At 39.3% G+C, this 16,787-nt stretch overlaps 2 protein-coding genes and 2 pseudogenes across 2 annotated transcripts; 1 reads left to right on the top strand and 3 right to left on the bottom strand.

Moving 5' to 3' along the window:
* Positions 1-3,337: 3,337 nt before the first annotated feature.
* On the bottom strand, positions 3,338-6,925 carry LOC133713950 (uncharacterized). Its single transcript, XM_062139969.1, has 9 exons — positions 6,528-6,925; positions 5,984-6,230; positions 5,738-5,887; positions 5,306-5,363; positions 5,108-5,200; positions 4,948-5,013; positions 4,722-4,801; positions 3,906-3,965; positions 3,338-3,799 (listed from the first exon to the last, which is right to left on the bottom strand). Exons 1-9 carry the CDS (start codon positions 6,746-6,748, stop codon positions 3,536-3,538), a joined length of 1,239 nt encoding a protein of 412 aa, XP_061995953.1. The 5' UTR covers positions 6,749-6,925; the 3' UTR covers positions 3,338-3,535.
* Positions 6,926-7,687: 762 nt separating this feature from the next.
* On the bottom strand, positions 7,688-10,008 carry LOC133715875 (L-type lectin-domain containing receptor kinase VIII.1-like; annotated as a pseudogene).
* Positions 10,009-10,645: 637 nt separating this feature from the next.
* LOC133715876 (large ribosomal subunit protein uL6z/uL6y-like) lies at positions 10,646-12,540 on the bottom strand (annotated as a pseudogene).
* Positions 12,541-13,576: 1,036 nt separating this feature from the next.
* LOC133713599 (WAT1-related protein At5g64700-like) lies at positions 13,577-16,519 on the top strand. The gene is made up of 7 exons (XM_062139632.1): positions 13,577-14,247; positions 14,337-14,399; positions 14,939-15,055; positions 15,219-15,453; positions 15,556-15,714; positions 15,808-15,959; positions 16,043-16,519. Exons 1-7 carry the CDS (start codon positions 14,048-14,050, stop codon positions 16,305-16,307), a joined length of 1,191 nt encoding a protein of 396 aa, XP_061995616.1. The 5' UTR covers positions 13,577-14,047; the 3' UTR covers positions 16,308-16,519.
* The last annotated feature ends 268 nt before the right edge of the window (positions 16,520-16,787 follow it).

The following is a 16,787-nucleotide window of genomic DNA, read 5'->3' as shown; positions in this document are numbered from 1 at the left end:
AGAATAGAAAGGTTTATGTGTCCTATTATACTAGGCAGACCCACCGGTTCTTGACTCTAAGTAACTTGGATTATATTTCCATTGCAGGCCAACATAGGATAGAATTATAATAGGCCAAATTAAGAGCTTGACTAATTAGTTATTAAGAATGGATACTTAGGTCACCATGATGAAGTTCTTGTTTTTGCGTAATCACAAGTTTAATTGTTTTCTTTTGCTGGCAACATTATTAGCTCAAGGAATTGCAGGCCGGCCGGCTGCAATGCATGATATTTATTCTACAGAATTCGATTGTTTTCGTGTAGGTTTGTTGAAAATTATTATTGGAAAGTTTCCGGTTCCTAATGACCGGAGTAGGAGTAAATATAGAAGGCAATGCTAGAAGGCTAGAAAACTAGAGGATATTGATCACACGTGACATTCGTTTCTAATTACGTGATAGCATTTTTCGGACTGGTGGAACTGAAATCCAAGCCACCATAACTTCACAACAGATATTGATGAAGGAGATCAAGCAAAAAATCAACCTCCTTTTATTGGACGTTTGGAAAGAATTGATAATACTCAAATAGAAGACAGCAATGCTGGTCTACGAAAAGATGTAGCAATTAAACTGAAAGGAGAAGTTCGTTGGATATAACTAGAAAAGTCTTATTCCACTTTTAAACACAGTAGTGGAACTAGATTAGAGCAGAATTGTCAACTAAATTACACAACAATTGTTACTACCAGAAGCCAAGACTGCTAGTTTAGTAGGTGAAGGAACTCCATTGCAATAATACGCAACTTACAGTTGGAGACAATCACTTGTTTCTTTGTTGTGGAAGTAACCTAGCCAATCAAACACAGTAAGATGAAGTCATTCTCAAAGCATGATCATTTTTCAATTACGTCTGCAATGCAAAAAAGAATTAGATAAACACCAGAAAAGTGTTTTCAAGAACACTAGAAAGAAGCTTATAACAACATGTAAACATATCAGCATATAACAGAACAGTGATGCTTAAATTGACTCAGAAGTCATGGAAGCTATACTAGCAACAGGAATGAGCGTAGGTGGGTTCTAAATGCCTATACTAAATCACAATTTATTTACCAAGAGAAAAACTCCACTAGCTCCAAATGAAAAATTACTCCATTTGTGAAATGAATCATTTAAGCAATACATGGTGATGTCTTTGGACAGACACAGACACACCCCAAAAAATAAAGAGGGAAAGAAGATATCAATGAAGTCCATTGATTCGTATGAAGCACTTTGCAAGTACCTTGAGGAATAATGGCAATTTTGAGAGTCATCTGCACAATGGAGTTTTACTGCATCTGCACGGAGTCTTGTTCTATGATATCCGACAACTACAAAAAAGCCAAACCTTTGATTAACCACATAACCAGATTAAGCCTTAAGGAATTAAAAGGAGGTACCATTTTAGAAATTATGCATCATCAGAAGCTGTAGCTGTTGAAATTCTGAGTAGAAGTCTCACCTACAATCCGCAAATAAACTTTGTGAATACTGGCTGTTGGATTATTGCAGGGGATCCCACCAACTACAAGATCAAATCCACCGAATGAACACAAACTGTTCCAATCGGTCAGCATCCAACTCATTTAAATCAGCAAGGAAAATCAAATTCCCAGTCTGCTTTGTTTGCTCCCACCAACACTTCACGATGTTTGCTTCCACTAGACTCTTCATATGGATCCCAAACAATGATACCAAGGGCTACTTCTACTCCACCTATCCCAAAGAATAAAGAAAGGACATTAATACCATTGGGAAACTTGTCTTGCAAGACCGAGAATCAGTATGCCAGTGTTAATCTGGAATAGGTTTAACCCATAAGCAAAATTTCACAGCAGAGAGTTTATGACAACCGGAAAATACTTTATAGAGAAACTTGAAGTGTAAGTCCATTGGCTTGAGACAAGAACAGGAGAACAGAAACAAAGCTGGTGCTAGATGTTTTTGGTGAAAGAAACTAGTTAAAGACGTGTCTTAATCTATTCACTGAGTTGAAATATATGACAAACAGACGCGCATTATATTAGAAATTGAAGAGAAAACCAGAAAAGAAAAAAAATGTAATTTTGAAATGTTATATTAGTATGAATCACTTTCTAACAATTCATGCATTACAAAGGAATTCTTAAGTAGACAGAACTCAGTACCTGAAATGCATTGCCAATTTGTATCGATCAGTCAAGCTCATTCCCCTAGTGTATATTATATATTATAGGCTTTTGAATGCATCCAATGCAAGTAATTGAGTACGTCCTTAGTCGTCTTCTTTTCCCAGGCGACACCCCATAGTGAGTTCTTTCAAATCCCAGCTCCTCTTCCAACGCTGAAAATCTGCAGAAGATCTAAAACCCCGTCTCTTCAATAGCTACTACAATGCCCTAAACCCTAAAGCCTCATCCACTCCACTTGTGGCTAGCTCTTAACTACTGGCCCTATACCAAATACCGCTTCTGTTATGGTCAATGCCAACCCCGCAGCACAGTTCAGCACCGTTTTAGTATTGAAAGTGAAGCCATCGACGAGCACACAGGCTGAGAAGTGAGGTCGGTGAGGTGGGCCTTGCTTGGTGCCGCTGTACTTGGGCAAGGCCCACCGTTTCCAGATCCTATTCAGGTATCTGAAACGGGGGAATTTGAAACAATATCGGAACACAAACCCCTTTCCAGAGGTATCTGAAACGGGGGAATTTGAAAACTCACCATCTGCCATTACCGATTTCATTAAAATCTTCTGTTGTAAATCGATGGGTCTATTTCCAGGGCTGAATTCAGACATCTTGATGAAGAAGAAGATGGAAGAAGAAAACGGCGTCTTTCGGTTTTGGTTAATAGGGTTTTCACAGAGAGAGAAAATGTGGTTGATATCAACGTCAGAAATCAAAGTGAATTGTGTAGTCGTGTATATTGAACCTCCCAACTGGATTTACTGACGAGTCCATTTTGTTTTGGGCTCCAGTACTTTTACTTTTTCACGGCCCAGTTACTATGACAACACCCAACGGAATCGCGCTACAATAAACCGGTAAACTTTACCGGTTTATTGTATAGAATTAACCTATTGCAGTTGCAAAAGAATACCATAAAAATTAACCTATTTTCTGACATTTTTCATTTCCAAATTTTTTTTTCTATAAAACTTTACATCCAAACTCTATAATTTTGTTACTTAAAAGTTGAAACTGTTTTGCAAATTCTTACCAAACGGCAGCTAAAGAACTCTGAATTGTTTATTTTCGAACTGCAAAAGATGTACCGAAAAGCAAAATCTCACTCAATTGCATTACTTGTAATTAGTAATCAAGTAAAGCCACCATTCACCTAAATGATCAGAGAATTAATATCATTGCTGAACCAACCCAAACAAAGAGTTCAATCACTGGATTAGCCTGTATCTCTGACATAGCAAAGATGTAATACCTTGTAGTTAATTACAGCTCATATTAAAGTGACAAGTCTGCTGTGAAGACTCAAAACTGCTCTGATTGTGATATTGAGAAAATTCACCTCTATTCTACTTGCGGTTTTGAAGAGAAAACCCAAGTTCATCAGGCACCTTCTGGTTTTGAAGGGAAAACTTTGAAGCCTTATCTCCATCAACTGTTTCCTCAATCAGCTTGGTTGCATGCTGAGATTCTTTCGAGGGAGTATCAGCCTTAAAGCCTCCAGTTGATCCAGTGGTTGGATCCCCACCCAACCTTTTATAAAGAGAAATGGCTTGAGAAATCATGGAGGAGACACCAGTAGCATCATTGGGAAGAAACACTGTTGAGGTGCCCTGGAGAAAAGGTATAAGAGACAGATTAAAAGGCAGGCTATTTTATTAATCACTTGAGCATATATAAACACAGCATACACAAAAATTTCAATGCTCCTGTTCTCACCTGTTTCGCCAGATTTCCGAATGCTATGACATACTGCTCAGCGACTTTCAAACCAGCAGCCTGCAAATCAAATCAGACCATTAGTTTCTTCTTCCATCCATACAAATATGATTTTCACAAGTCTGTACACCACAAGACGTCAGACTAAATAAGAAAAGCCCACATGATCATTGCTTATAAAAATTCAAATTTTAATATATACTACATACATTTTTCTTTTCACTCGATAAGACATTAATGAATAACTGGCCCGTTTTAAAATTTACTGATTCTTGAAGAATTTAACACATTGAAACATGGCGCAACAGAAAGAAGAATCATGATTTAGAAGCTTTAGCTTATAAAGAAGATAAAGTCCATTAATATTCTTGCCAGTTAACTTTTTGGCCTATTTCACAAAAGGCATGAGGGGAAACCATATGCTGTTACAGCTTAGTAATGATGGAACTGTGTTGGATAACAAAAGCACTTGTATGAAAGGTGCAAAGCTAAATAGTATGAAACTGAAGATCCGAAACTAATTATGAAGAAGAAAAAAATGTTCCAATAACATACCATCCAACAGGCATTAACACTGCATACAGTCAAAAGAGGTAAAAGAAAGAGTTGCAGACACATAATTGCATTCCCAGGCTTGATCGTATGAATAAATTGCTTTTACATTTACAGCACTAAAAGGACAGCCTCTGCAGTCTAGAAACAAGTACCAAGACTACGTGCATATGCCAAATCAAACACTTAAGGAAGGAACACTCATAGAAACACTTTGCAACCTCCAAGACTTTTATTGATAATACAGGGAGTGAAGAACCTCACCTCTATACCCCCAGCTTCCATAAGACTCTTTGATACAAGGGAAATTCCTTTAGAAGCTGCATCTGCTTTAGCAAGTTCTCCTATAAAAGAACGAAATAAAGAATGGAAAAGTCAACAGTAGAATTTACAAGTACCAAATTCATCCAATTAAAGGAACATCAACATCAAATTCATCCACACAATATTTCAAACTACTGGAACTAAATTACATAGGAAATGTAGCTACCTTCTGCAGCTAAAAATGCAGCACGCCTCTCCCCTTCTGCTTGGTTAATGGCGGCATCCCTTTCACCTGAGAAAGATTAGTCAATTTCAGTGAATTTGTCTTGATACTTAGCGAACCTTGTATATATAACTAGAATTCAAACAAACATATGGTTTCTTACCTTCAGACACAAGAATTTTAACTCTCTTTTTGCGTTCTGCATCTGCTTGCATTTCCATAGATTGCCTCACCGCAAGAGGAGGAGTTATGTCCCCTAAACAAGTATGTCAATTTAAGCGGTTACACAAAGATTTCTCACAGACATAATGAAATTATGAAAATATGTCCTAATGAAATACTTGCAAAAAAGATGTCTTACTTATCACATATCGGATGCACCTCAAGCCATATGCTGTTGCAGCTTCGTTGACTACCCTCTACAAAATAATATATTAGGTGAGCTTACAAGGAAACAATCTTAGAAAGACTAATATTGAACATCAAACTGGAATAAAGTAGAGAAGGCATATTTACCCTGATTTCTTGCCCAGCAGATTATCAAAATACAGGACAAAAACTTTTGGGCCAATGAGTAAACAAATATAGACAGATATATTCAAAAGTGGCAGGGTTAATGAGATGCAAGGAAGCAGATAGATCTACCACTATCTCATTATTGAGCAACTATCTTTTTGCAATGGGTTGTCGAGAGTGATTCACACACCCTACTGCTACTATCTTCATCAAACATTTTCTTAATACCAGCAACAAATCACAGACTATCATCACGAGAGAAAGAAGATAAACGTACCACTATCTCATCATTGAGGTTTTCTCTTTCCTTGAATGCATTGTCAAGAGTAAGTTTCGCAATTGCAGTACGCATGATCCCCTGAGCAAGCTGAATAGCTGCATCAAAAGGACGCACAGATCCATAGGAGGCCAGGTGGGGGTCCTCAATCTGCAACAACACCACAAAAACAAAAAAAAACACTCCGTGACCCAGTAAACAACCTATCCAAGCCACACGAAACCAAGTTCAATAATGTGATATTACCTTGAGGTAAATAACCCCATCAACCTGAATCCTGACATTGTCTTGGGTGATAGCTGCCTGGTCTGGCACATTAAAGACCTCCTCCTTCAACGAATGCACGAAAGCAATTCTGTCGACAAACGGAATCAGAAAATGGATCCCAGACTGCAGAGTCGTGTGGTACTTCCCAAACCGCTCAATCACAAAAGCCATACGTTCCGGCACAATCCGAATTCCCCAGTTGATTGGTGGAGCAATCTCATGGTTCCTACACATAAACCCCCAAAACAACACGGTCAAGAACTCGCTCATATCACACCAACCCACCCATAAATCCATCAACACAATACTAGTAAAAATAACCATACATTCACGCACAATTCAAATTCCACAGTTAAATTGAAGCAGCAATCTCATTGTTTCTACACATAAACCCTAAACCCAAACAATTCATAGAGGCTAGAGTCAATGCTTGACTACACTAACCAAACGAGTTACTTCTAAAACCCTAAACCCTAACAATCCACAGAAACCTATAAAAAGAAACTTGAGAAATCGAAATTACTTGGAATCGCTGTTGATGCTGCCACGGAAATGTCGAACGCCGAGCAAACTCTGCGCGCCGGGAACGATCGAGGAAGACGGAGCGGGCACGACCGAGCGGTTGCCGAGGGGCGACGAGCAGGTGGTGAGGGTCCGGAGAGCCGCAGTCGCCGTCGCCGACGGCTGAGAATGGCGGAGGGATCTCAAGGCGTTGAGGGAGCTTAGCTTGATGAGGTTGTTCATCTTTGTGGAAATTGGGAGAGGTCTCTGTGTGGGGTTTCGTAGAGAGCAAGAAGACGAAGGGTCTCTCTCTCTCTAGGGTTTTAGATTTGCAGAGAGAGAAGAGAAATGGGTTTTAAACGTGACATTTTCAGGAGAGGGTCATGAATCTGGCGTGTTGCCCACACATAGTTTCTTTCCTTGAGAATTTTGTATTACCGGGCAAGTTACCGGAAATTTTTTATCTTAGCATTTGTATTGGGCCTTGGCCTATGAGACGTTTTTGTTTTTGGAACATTTTTATTTTTATCCTTTTCGGTAAATTAGTTTAATTTCAATGATTCGTATATGGTACATCAATGTGCTAATATATTAAGTGGATTAATTCGACTCAAAGGTAGACTGTAGTTTTGGAACTACTCTGTATCGGAATTAGTCTGTCTCTGTATCAAACCAAGTCTACTTAAATATCGGTATATTGATGTAACATATAACATTTCTTTTTTGGGGCTCAAGGGGTTACGAGATTAGGATTGGACTCAAAGTCATTTGTTTGAGTTTTGTGCCCGAATTGCAAACCTCACTCACTGCATCAGTTGCCTAGATTTTCATATTGAAATCGGCCAATTTCACAATGTTGACATATTTGGACAGTTTTGGGTTTTTTTTTTTTTTTCACAAATCGAGTAAAGAAGAAGGTTCAAAGATGAGATAGATTGTGTATTCAAGCCCTTAATTGCTTAAAATTTTGTTCAAAAGTTTCCCCTTGATGGAGTTTTAAAGATCTTACTTAAAATATGAGATAGTGATAGACTCTCAAACCAACTATTGATGAAAATTTACAATTTTGAAGAATTGAAACCGGATGTAGTTTGGGTGCGGTTATTATCAGCCCCAGACGCTAAACCACATTTTATTATATGTCCATACCATGCTTCATTTAAGACCAGTGTCTTGTTTCAACACAACCATAGTTCTATGGAGAAGTTGAATGAGAATGTCTGGAAATGAAGTACATCTATCATTGCAATCCATACACACATATATATACTCACTAAAATCTATAAAAAGGCCAAAGAAGATCGATTCAGTCCTTCATTTGAAAGGAGCACAAGAATAACCTGTACAAAGAGCATTGGTGCTGTTGTAGGGGAACAAAGCAACAGGTCGAGTCTGTGGCAACTCAGGGATTGGCCTCTCCATGCAAAGAAACTCCACAACTTGCTCCATACTAGGCCTCCCTTTGCTCGCATTCAGTGTGCAAAGCAATCCAATCTCTAAAACCCTAATTGCTTGATCCAAATTGATCACTGCACCCATTCTCTTATCCACAACCCTCCTCATTTCACCAATTTCATGCATTCTCCAGGTGAAGTCCAGCAAGTCCCTCTCCTCCAATTCACCCAACTCTGCCTCCAACCTCTTCCTCCCTCCCACCACTTCCAACACAAAGAGACCGAATTCAAACACATCCGCGCTTTGACTCACCGTCGATTCAAACCTTCTCGACTCTGCTCCACATAGCACAAACCCAAAGTCTCCTAGAACAGCCCGGAAACTAACATCAAGAAAGACATTGGTGGTCTTCAAGTTCTTGTGCGCCAATTGATTGGAGTGCAAGTAACTGAGTGCTTCAGCCACATCTCTCACAACCTTGAACCTCCGAGTCCACGGAAGAACACCAACACCAAACAGCCACTTATCAAGGCTTCCATTGGAGAAAAACTCATACAGAACCATAGTCTCTTTCTTGTCCTGACACCAACCTCTAATGGAAACCTGCTAATCCCCTTGATTTCCTTCAACAATCTCCTCCTATCCAACCCTTGCGAGTTCAGAAACTGAGGCGAAAACCGCTTCACTGCCACTTGACATCCATTCGAAAGCTTCCCTCGGTAGCACACACCTTTTGATCCACCTCCAAGTATCTCTAGCTCTCCGAAAGACCTAGTCGCCAATGAAATCTCCGAGATTGTGAAGCTTCTAGGCTTGTTTGGAGGCCTCGGTCTCTGCTTCTTCTCCGGCAACACTATACTAGCACTATCCGAATTTGCACTTCTACGCTTGCTGTTATAGTAAAGGCTAAGCATAACAGCTATAGCAAGTGCCAGCACAGCTATAAATATCAAGAACGTGCCGGGAGGCTCAGCACGAGAGTTTTCAGTAACAACAATCTTGCTCTCACATGTCTCCATTGACGGCACACGAAGAAAAGCTTGACTAACAGAAGTGAAGTTCCAAGAAAGCACGCTGTGGATTTGGGTGTGATTGCCTGTGGAAGCCGAAAATCCAACGAACATGTACTCATTTAGAAACGGTGAGAGGTCAAGAGATCCGGAGAAGACTGGCTTTGAAGGGTAACTTCCGTCGTCTGATCCCAAACGAATTTCCATCCAACGGCGTGAGCCGTTGTAGCTGATCCAAGCTCGGTGGACTGAACCGTCGTTGAGGAAGACACCAACATCAGAAGCGTTGATTGTTTCAGTGGAGATAATAGTCCCCAAGTTGATACCTACATGGTTATCATTAGGGTCTCCAAACTCTGGATTCAAACGTGTGTCGAATTCGATTGCTATGACCTTGTAGTCATCTTCACAAGCATCGTTGAGCATGGCAAGCCAAGCACCAGGTCTGCCAACTGTGAACTCATCCGGGACGATGACGAAGGCTAGTCCACTGCCGCCATTACCATAACCACCGCTTTGAGTAGTTTGGATTCGTTCAGGAGAAGATGAAGAGGCATTGTGGAATTGAAAAGAGAAGGTTGTTTCGAAAGAGGCAGGGGTTTCGGTGTGAGGGTCCAGGAGTCGGATTGAAGAAGAGTAGATGGCTCGGCCGGCTTGGTGTCTGAGTTCAGTGACATAAGACCCGTCGGGGATTTGTATAGCACTGGTTTTTGAAGCAAGCTTGGCACTGCCTAAGAGCTTTACATCGTTCAAGATTCGGGGGTTGTAGGAGAGGTTGAAATCTGGGAACATGAGGTGCTTGGTCACATTAACAACTGGTCCGCTGTGGTGCTTCTTGTCACTAGCTGAATCAACCAGAAGCTCGTTGCGTATTACGGCCAAAGCAGCAGCTAAATAGAGCAACCAGTTGAAGCAACTCATTATTGAAAGAGTTTGGATTTGATTTACTACAGTGAAGCTATACAAGAAAGAAGAGTTCGGTGATGAATGAAGATAGACAGATAGTGTCCATAAGCAAGTAAATACAAAAGCACACAAGTTAAGATAATTGATTGGAACAAGTTACAACCAGAAGAATCACTTCTTATCTACACAAATGCATATCATCTCAATCTTATAGAATAGTCATGTTATGAATGATTAAGATGACATGGGTCCAAGCATGTGATGTCCTTAGAATTTGGCACCACAAATGTCATTTTGGATCTTTATGGCGTTTGTTATAGACCACCAGCACCAGGCACCTTATTAGCAAATCGCATAAAATTAATACACTTATTTGCGGAATCAAATTTGACATCCCTAAACTTTCGGGCCAGAAATCACTCCTATTCAATCATTTGGAATTGATAGGACAGACAAATCAATCATCTTAATGAACCACATTCGCTAAAGAAGCATTAGAGTTGTGCCGACTTTATATGAGCAAACCCAAACCAGAGTCTTGACGCAAGAGTACAAAACCAATTAATATCAGGAGCCAATGATGGATAACCATAAAATTGATTAAGGGAAGTGCAAGATGCCAAATTCTTCAGAGAACTTATACTTTGAGATACATTCCAGAGCAATTGGCTTTCTTTGTACACAGGTGGTGTATCAAACCCATTTGACCATTTCTATTCTATCAAAATATTTGGCAAGTCATATAAATAACAAGGCTAATAAACTGAGCACCGCACAGCATATTTGTCCCAATAAGTAAGCATTAATAACCATACCAAACATTTAAATATAAAAATCACCAAAAATCTAACGAAATATAATTCGCAAAACAAAACATTATCGATCCAAGGTGAAACAAGATTTTGAGGTTGTCCATGAAATTTGCAACATTAGGAAAACTACCGGAATCCATAAGATTAAAGTAAACTACTTCAACAAAATCACATAAGAAAAATACAGCCTTCATTCCTCGGTATTGATGGTTGCCCTCTCGCTAACATAGATACCATCAAGAAACTTCCTGATATCCTTGTTCTTGACATGGCATTTCTGTCAAAACAAACATGAGAACACAAGCCTCAGCAAAGGCAAGCAGCATATACACGCAAGAAAGAATAAACACATTACAGAACTTGTACAGAAAACAGAAAAGAGATATAGAACAAAAAAGAGAAATATATACCTGGTTGATCAGAGCACAAGACCGAGAAACAAGTTCAATATCATTGCCATCCAATATCAGCTCATCCTTCACCTTCTCAGATCGGAGGATAGAAACACCATCAAGCATATCCACCTTTCTCACCTGACAGAGCAACACCATAATTCATCAAGAACAGCACACAATAGAAAGCCTAACATTGCCAACAGTATCAAAGATAGTTCATAGCTCAGTGGAATCCATGTTTAACCAATTATAGAACACAATTGTTTGTCATCTAAAAATACAATAATGACACAAACATAGCATTTATCATTAAGCAGAGAAGCGTCTTAGACAGTTCAAAGAGTGACATAAAGGCTCATCATTCACAAATGCGAACTTACATAAACCCTGCATTTCTCTTAAGCTTGTAATTCAGGTTCATGAGCTCAAGCAACAACTTGAATCTCTTACCCCACATTTGATTTAATCAACTTAACTTCCCAAATTCCAATATCACTATAAAAAATTGGCACACAAATCATTATAACAGGATGTCAAATCACCCTTCCTAACCTTGAAAAGAAGGTTAACCATCTACTGGTCCAGCACAGAACATACCACAACAGAACACTAGTTCAAAACAAAATGCAGAAGCCTAAAACAGAAACTACTTCAAAAAAGAAATGCAGAAGCTTCTGCTTTCCCTATACTATTCAGGCGATCAACTTTCATTTCAGAAAATAGTTTGAAAATGCTAGATAAAAAATGCCATTAATAACTTCGATATCTTCCATTTTTTCAGTCAAACAAACTCCAATATCAAAACCCTAATCACAAAAACACAGTGACATCTACCACATTGCCATTATCACCGAGAAACAGCCCGTAAACAATCACTACAACCACATTCAACACATCACAACAGTAAAACACTCCCCAAAACACCACAAACCATTCACCAAACTCGAATCGAAAACACAATTCCAGATCAAACCAGCAACCAATTCCACAAATCCAACAACACCTTCCACAAAATGACAGTAAACAAGTGAAACCTTAGGGTTTAGAGAATATATATATATATATATATATATATACCTTCTTCTCACCGAGAAAGTTCCTGATCTCAATCGACTTAGCTCCATTAGTGATCGAAGCGTTGATGGGAAAATGAGCGTACACGAACCTCATCTTGTACCGGTACCCCTTGGTGACTCCGGTGATGAGATTCTCGACGTGCGAGAGGGCGGTCCTGATGGCGGCGCTGGTCTTGCGAGTGCCGAACCATGCCTCGATCTTGAGCTTGCGCTGGCCGGTCTCCTCGTCCTTGATGAGCTGTTAATCAAGGTTGAGGTGCTTGAAGTTGCGGACGAGCTTGCCGCGTGGGCCTTCCACCTCGATGATCTTCGCGTGGACCTTGATCTTCACCCCGTCGGGAATGTCCATGGTCTCCGACGAAAGAATGGTCTTCATGATGCTTGCTCTCTCTGAAGGTCTCGGCGGCTCCGATTTGTGGGAAGTGTGAGAGGCAGGAAAACCTAGCGGAGCTTTTATATATATAGAGATGTTAAACCCTAGAGGATCTAAGTCTCTGTGGGCCGGGCCGAACCTATTGTGGGGTTTCTTTGCTGCAGAAGTGAAGAGCAATGGGTTGGGCCAATTACCCAGTGGACAAGCCCGTTATTTGTTAAAGTGTTGGGGCAGACTTCTTATGAGCCGTGTAAAGTGTTGGGCTTGATACTTGTTTCAATGAATCTCTGTTCCTCAATAGGTGGATACGGAGAATTTGGACTGTTTAAAACAAAAGAATTATTTGATGGGATTGATATAATGAAACGAGAAAGACATTGTCTTGGAATCTAATGAAGTAACAGAAGGAGACTTTTGAAAAAAAAATTGAAATGACGTGTCTTGATAGACATGTCAAATTTGAAATTTATACTATAATTTTATTAAAGTTGTGAATATTGAGTTTGACGTATAAGTAATCTATCGTGGAATTTGATCGATCGGACATTTAGTTTTGAGTTTATGTTACATGGTTGTAGGCGCTCCCTAACTAGATATTTTGTTGCTTGTGTTGGGGCACTTTTCATAGGTTGTGGAAGATGTTGGACTTTATACCTCTTTCATTTCCCGACAAAAGAAAATTACCTATCAATAATTCCTTCCACCAATTTGAGTTATACTTGACATCATGCAAAGTTGGTGATAGAATTTGTTTCCATCTTCATGCACAAAACAAGAATTGAGAGGTTTAAAACGACCCAAAAAACAGTGAGACCTTTGAGGAATCAGTTGCACATCAACGTCCTAATATGAGGTTTCACTCGTATGATATGAATACACTTCCTAACAAGTCGTTCACTGAAAAAGGCAGGAGTCTTTGTTTTTGTTATATGTATAATACATCTCTACCATTCTGGCACAACTATTCCCTCAATTTCTTGGAACTTTTTGCATTCTTTCTTCTACTTTTCCGAACCTTTTTACATATATTAGCTCATCGGCCTTAGCTTTCCTCCACTAACTTAATATATGCTCCGTTGTAGAATCTAATTAACAAAGCAGGAACAAAGCCGGGGTGGTTGCTCTTTTTCTGGGCCAGGACAAAGATGGTGATTAGATAGATTCCTAATTAGTCACTAACAAACATCGGCGAAATATAAGAGTGTCTGATTCATGAAAGGGCACAGTTTAATACTACAGAGAGAGATAGAAGAAATGGAGGACTACCTTGGCACTGACAAAGAGAGCAGCAGCTTCATAACTACGTCAGACATCTGTTTCGGTTTGGATTTATCCAATGCATTTCTGCCTCTTCGTCTTAATTTCTGGCTTTGACCTCTTTGTGTTGGAAACCAGGAAGCAGATAGAGATAGCTATAGTTCAGACATAGAAAAAACAAATCCCACTGTTGAACTGCCATTTCATTACGCTACTAGTTCTTTGTGCACATATATATAGACATAGAAACTCACAGAAGGCAGAGAGTTCTAGCTTTGTTTTGTATAGCTAAAGCTCCCCACATAGATTTAGAGAGATATGGAGATGGGTTTCGTGAAGAATTGGTTCAAATGGTCTCAGCTAGTTTTAGCTATGGTGATGGTACAGATGTTTGTAGCAGGGATGAACTTGCTTTCGAAAGAGATTCTGAGTGAGGGAAGCTTCATTTTTGCACTCATGGCGTATCGGCATGTGGTTGCGGCCATTTGTGTTGCTCCTTTTGCGCTCTGTTTGGAAAGGTTTAATCACTTTACTGCATATTTCCTTGCTGTGATTTTGTTTTGCTGCTCTTCTCCCACCATGGTTTTCGGCATTGCGATTGTTGCAGGATCAAGGAACAGAAGTTAGGTTGGTTAGTTTGGTTCTGGCTATTTGTCACTGCCTTGACTGGGTAAGCCGTGTTTGGTATATTCTGTTTGGTTTCACGTCAAGTTTGTTATGTGTTATTTTTGCCACTTGAAAATGGCAATTCAAATTGCATTTCATTCAAGCACATTTATTCTATGCCATTCATTCTAATTTGTAGTTATCTCTCAAAAAGACTGCAAACTGAACTTGATTCAATCACATGGGCTGGTGTGGAAGGCAGCTAACAAGCTTGTTACTCCTCCATATACAAATTAAAGACTACAAACTTAAACTGAAGATAAACAATTATGAAATGCAGATATAGATCCTATTGTTCTGTCCTTATCCTTTTTGTTAAAGTCTTGGACTTTCTTTAGTTTTCTACAATGTGACATTAAGTTGGTTTGGGAGGTTTAGAGAATTATGTCAATATTTGTGGAAAACTTATGTAGACATATCTATGATCGATCTGACTAGTGTCGACTGTGTATGCAAAGCGAATTTCATTTACGCTGCATAGCTTCCAATTGGGTTTGGCATAATTTTTTAGAGGTCTCCAATGTTGCTTGAAAATGAATGCAGAATAACAGCAGCAATGGCATTGTTTTACTATGGCCTCCGAGACACCACGGCTACATATGCTGCCAACTTCCTCAACTTAATTCCCATAGCCACCTTTCTCCTCTCCACCATCACAGGGTACATGTGTTCCTGAAACTTTATAAATGTCTTCTCTTTCTTACAGAATAAGCTATGTTCTCACAATGATCTTGTTCTTGAAACTTTATAGTCTTATCTTTCTTACATAATAAAGCTTTGTTCTCATAATGATCTTGCTTTTGTGATTTTTAATTGACTGTAGAATAGAGAAACTGAATCTGAAAACAAGAGCAGGGAAGATTAAGTGTCTGGGGGTGACAGTATGTGTTGGGGGAGCCGTAACTACTAGCCTTTACAAGGGAGAAGCATTTTATTTGGTTCATCACAGTAATAATCACCATCACATCACTGTTGATACATCTTATGCTCATTGGGCTCGTGGCACTATCATGCTCTTTTGTAGCTGCTTCTCCTATTCTACGTGGTTCATAGCGCAAGTATGTAAACATTTCGCATCCTAAATTCATTTTTGTCATGGTGATTTAAGGATTTCGTTAAGCAGGAATTCGTTCTTGTGACGTTTTCTTATCTGTTAACAGGTTAAATTGCTCAAAATATTTCCACTGAAATATTGGGCAACAATGTTAATGTGCATCATGGCAGCCCTTCAATCAACAGTCATAGGCTTATGTTTAGACACAAGTACAGCTTCGTGGAGAATAGGGTGGAATCTGCAACTAGTTACTATACTTTATTCGGTGAGCTACTCACCATCGATGAATACAGAATCATAGGAACTAAACGAATTCTAGGCCAAGCTAACTAAATGAATGGAACTAATTGCTGTATAGGGAGCACTAGCAACAGCTGCAACATTCTGCTTACTTTCATGGGCAATCTCAGCCCAAGGACCTCTCTATCCTCCTATGTTCAATCCATTGTCTCTCATTTTTGTGGCAATATCAGGAGCTCTCATACTCGGTGAAGAGATTAGAATGGGAACGTACGTATGCAAACGATTTGTTATATGCACATTCTTTATACTATACTACAAACCTTTGCTTGAACTACTAAAATGTTTTGCAGCTTGTTGGGCATGGTTATGATCATACTTGGGTTGTACTCGTTTTTGTGGGGTAAACGGAAGGAAACGAAAAGTGCATCTTTGCCGGAACAAGCAAAAACAAATGCTGAGCTCACAGGGTCTCAGTTGACAGCTGCAGTTGTGCCAACTACTTCACCAGATAACTGTCAACTCTGCACTGATAGCATTTCTGTTGATGTTGAAGATGGTTTAAAAACCACAGAAAATCCAAGAGGGCTTGATAATAAGCGAAGAACTATGCTTTGATTTTTAACAAAGACAGAGTCATTTTCTGGCTTTCTTTATGTAATTTTTCATTAGAAAAAAAAAAAAAAAAGTCATTGGATGAAATGAGTACTCTATGAGGATATCGACCGGATTCACCCAGCAAGCCATATTGAATGTGTATGACTGAACTAGAACAAGATTGCCAGATTGAACGTGTATGATTGAATTAGAACAAGATTTTTTTTTTTCTAGGCCGGCAATTAAAAGTTAGAACACGATAAACCAAGAAAAGCATCTCTAATTATGTCATGGACATAGTTCAGAGCAATCTAACAATAAACCAACTCCATCCATATCATTCCAATCACAAAGCGTGAACACACATACTAACAGCAAAAAGAAACCCAGAAATTATAGAACATCAACCTATTGGCTGTTGATGTTGAAGATGGTTTAAAAACCACAGAAAATCCTAGAGGGCTTGATAATAAGCAAAGAAAAATAAAAGCATAGTTAACA

This window comes from Rosa rugosa, chromosome 6 (assembly GCF_958449725.1).
Source record: "Rosa rugosa chromosome 6, drRosRugo1.1, whole genome shotgun sequence".
Lineage (NCBI taxonomy): Eukaryota > Viridiplantae > Streptophyta > Magnoliopsida > Rosales > Rosaceae > Rosa > Rosa rugosa.
Note: the sequence above shows the minus strand (reverse complement) of the source record. Positions and strands in the feature narration are given on the sequence as shown.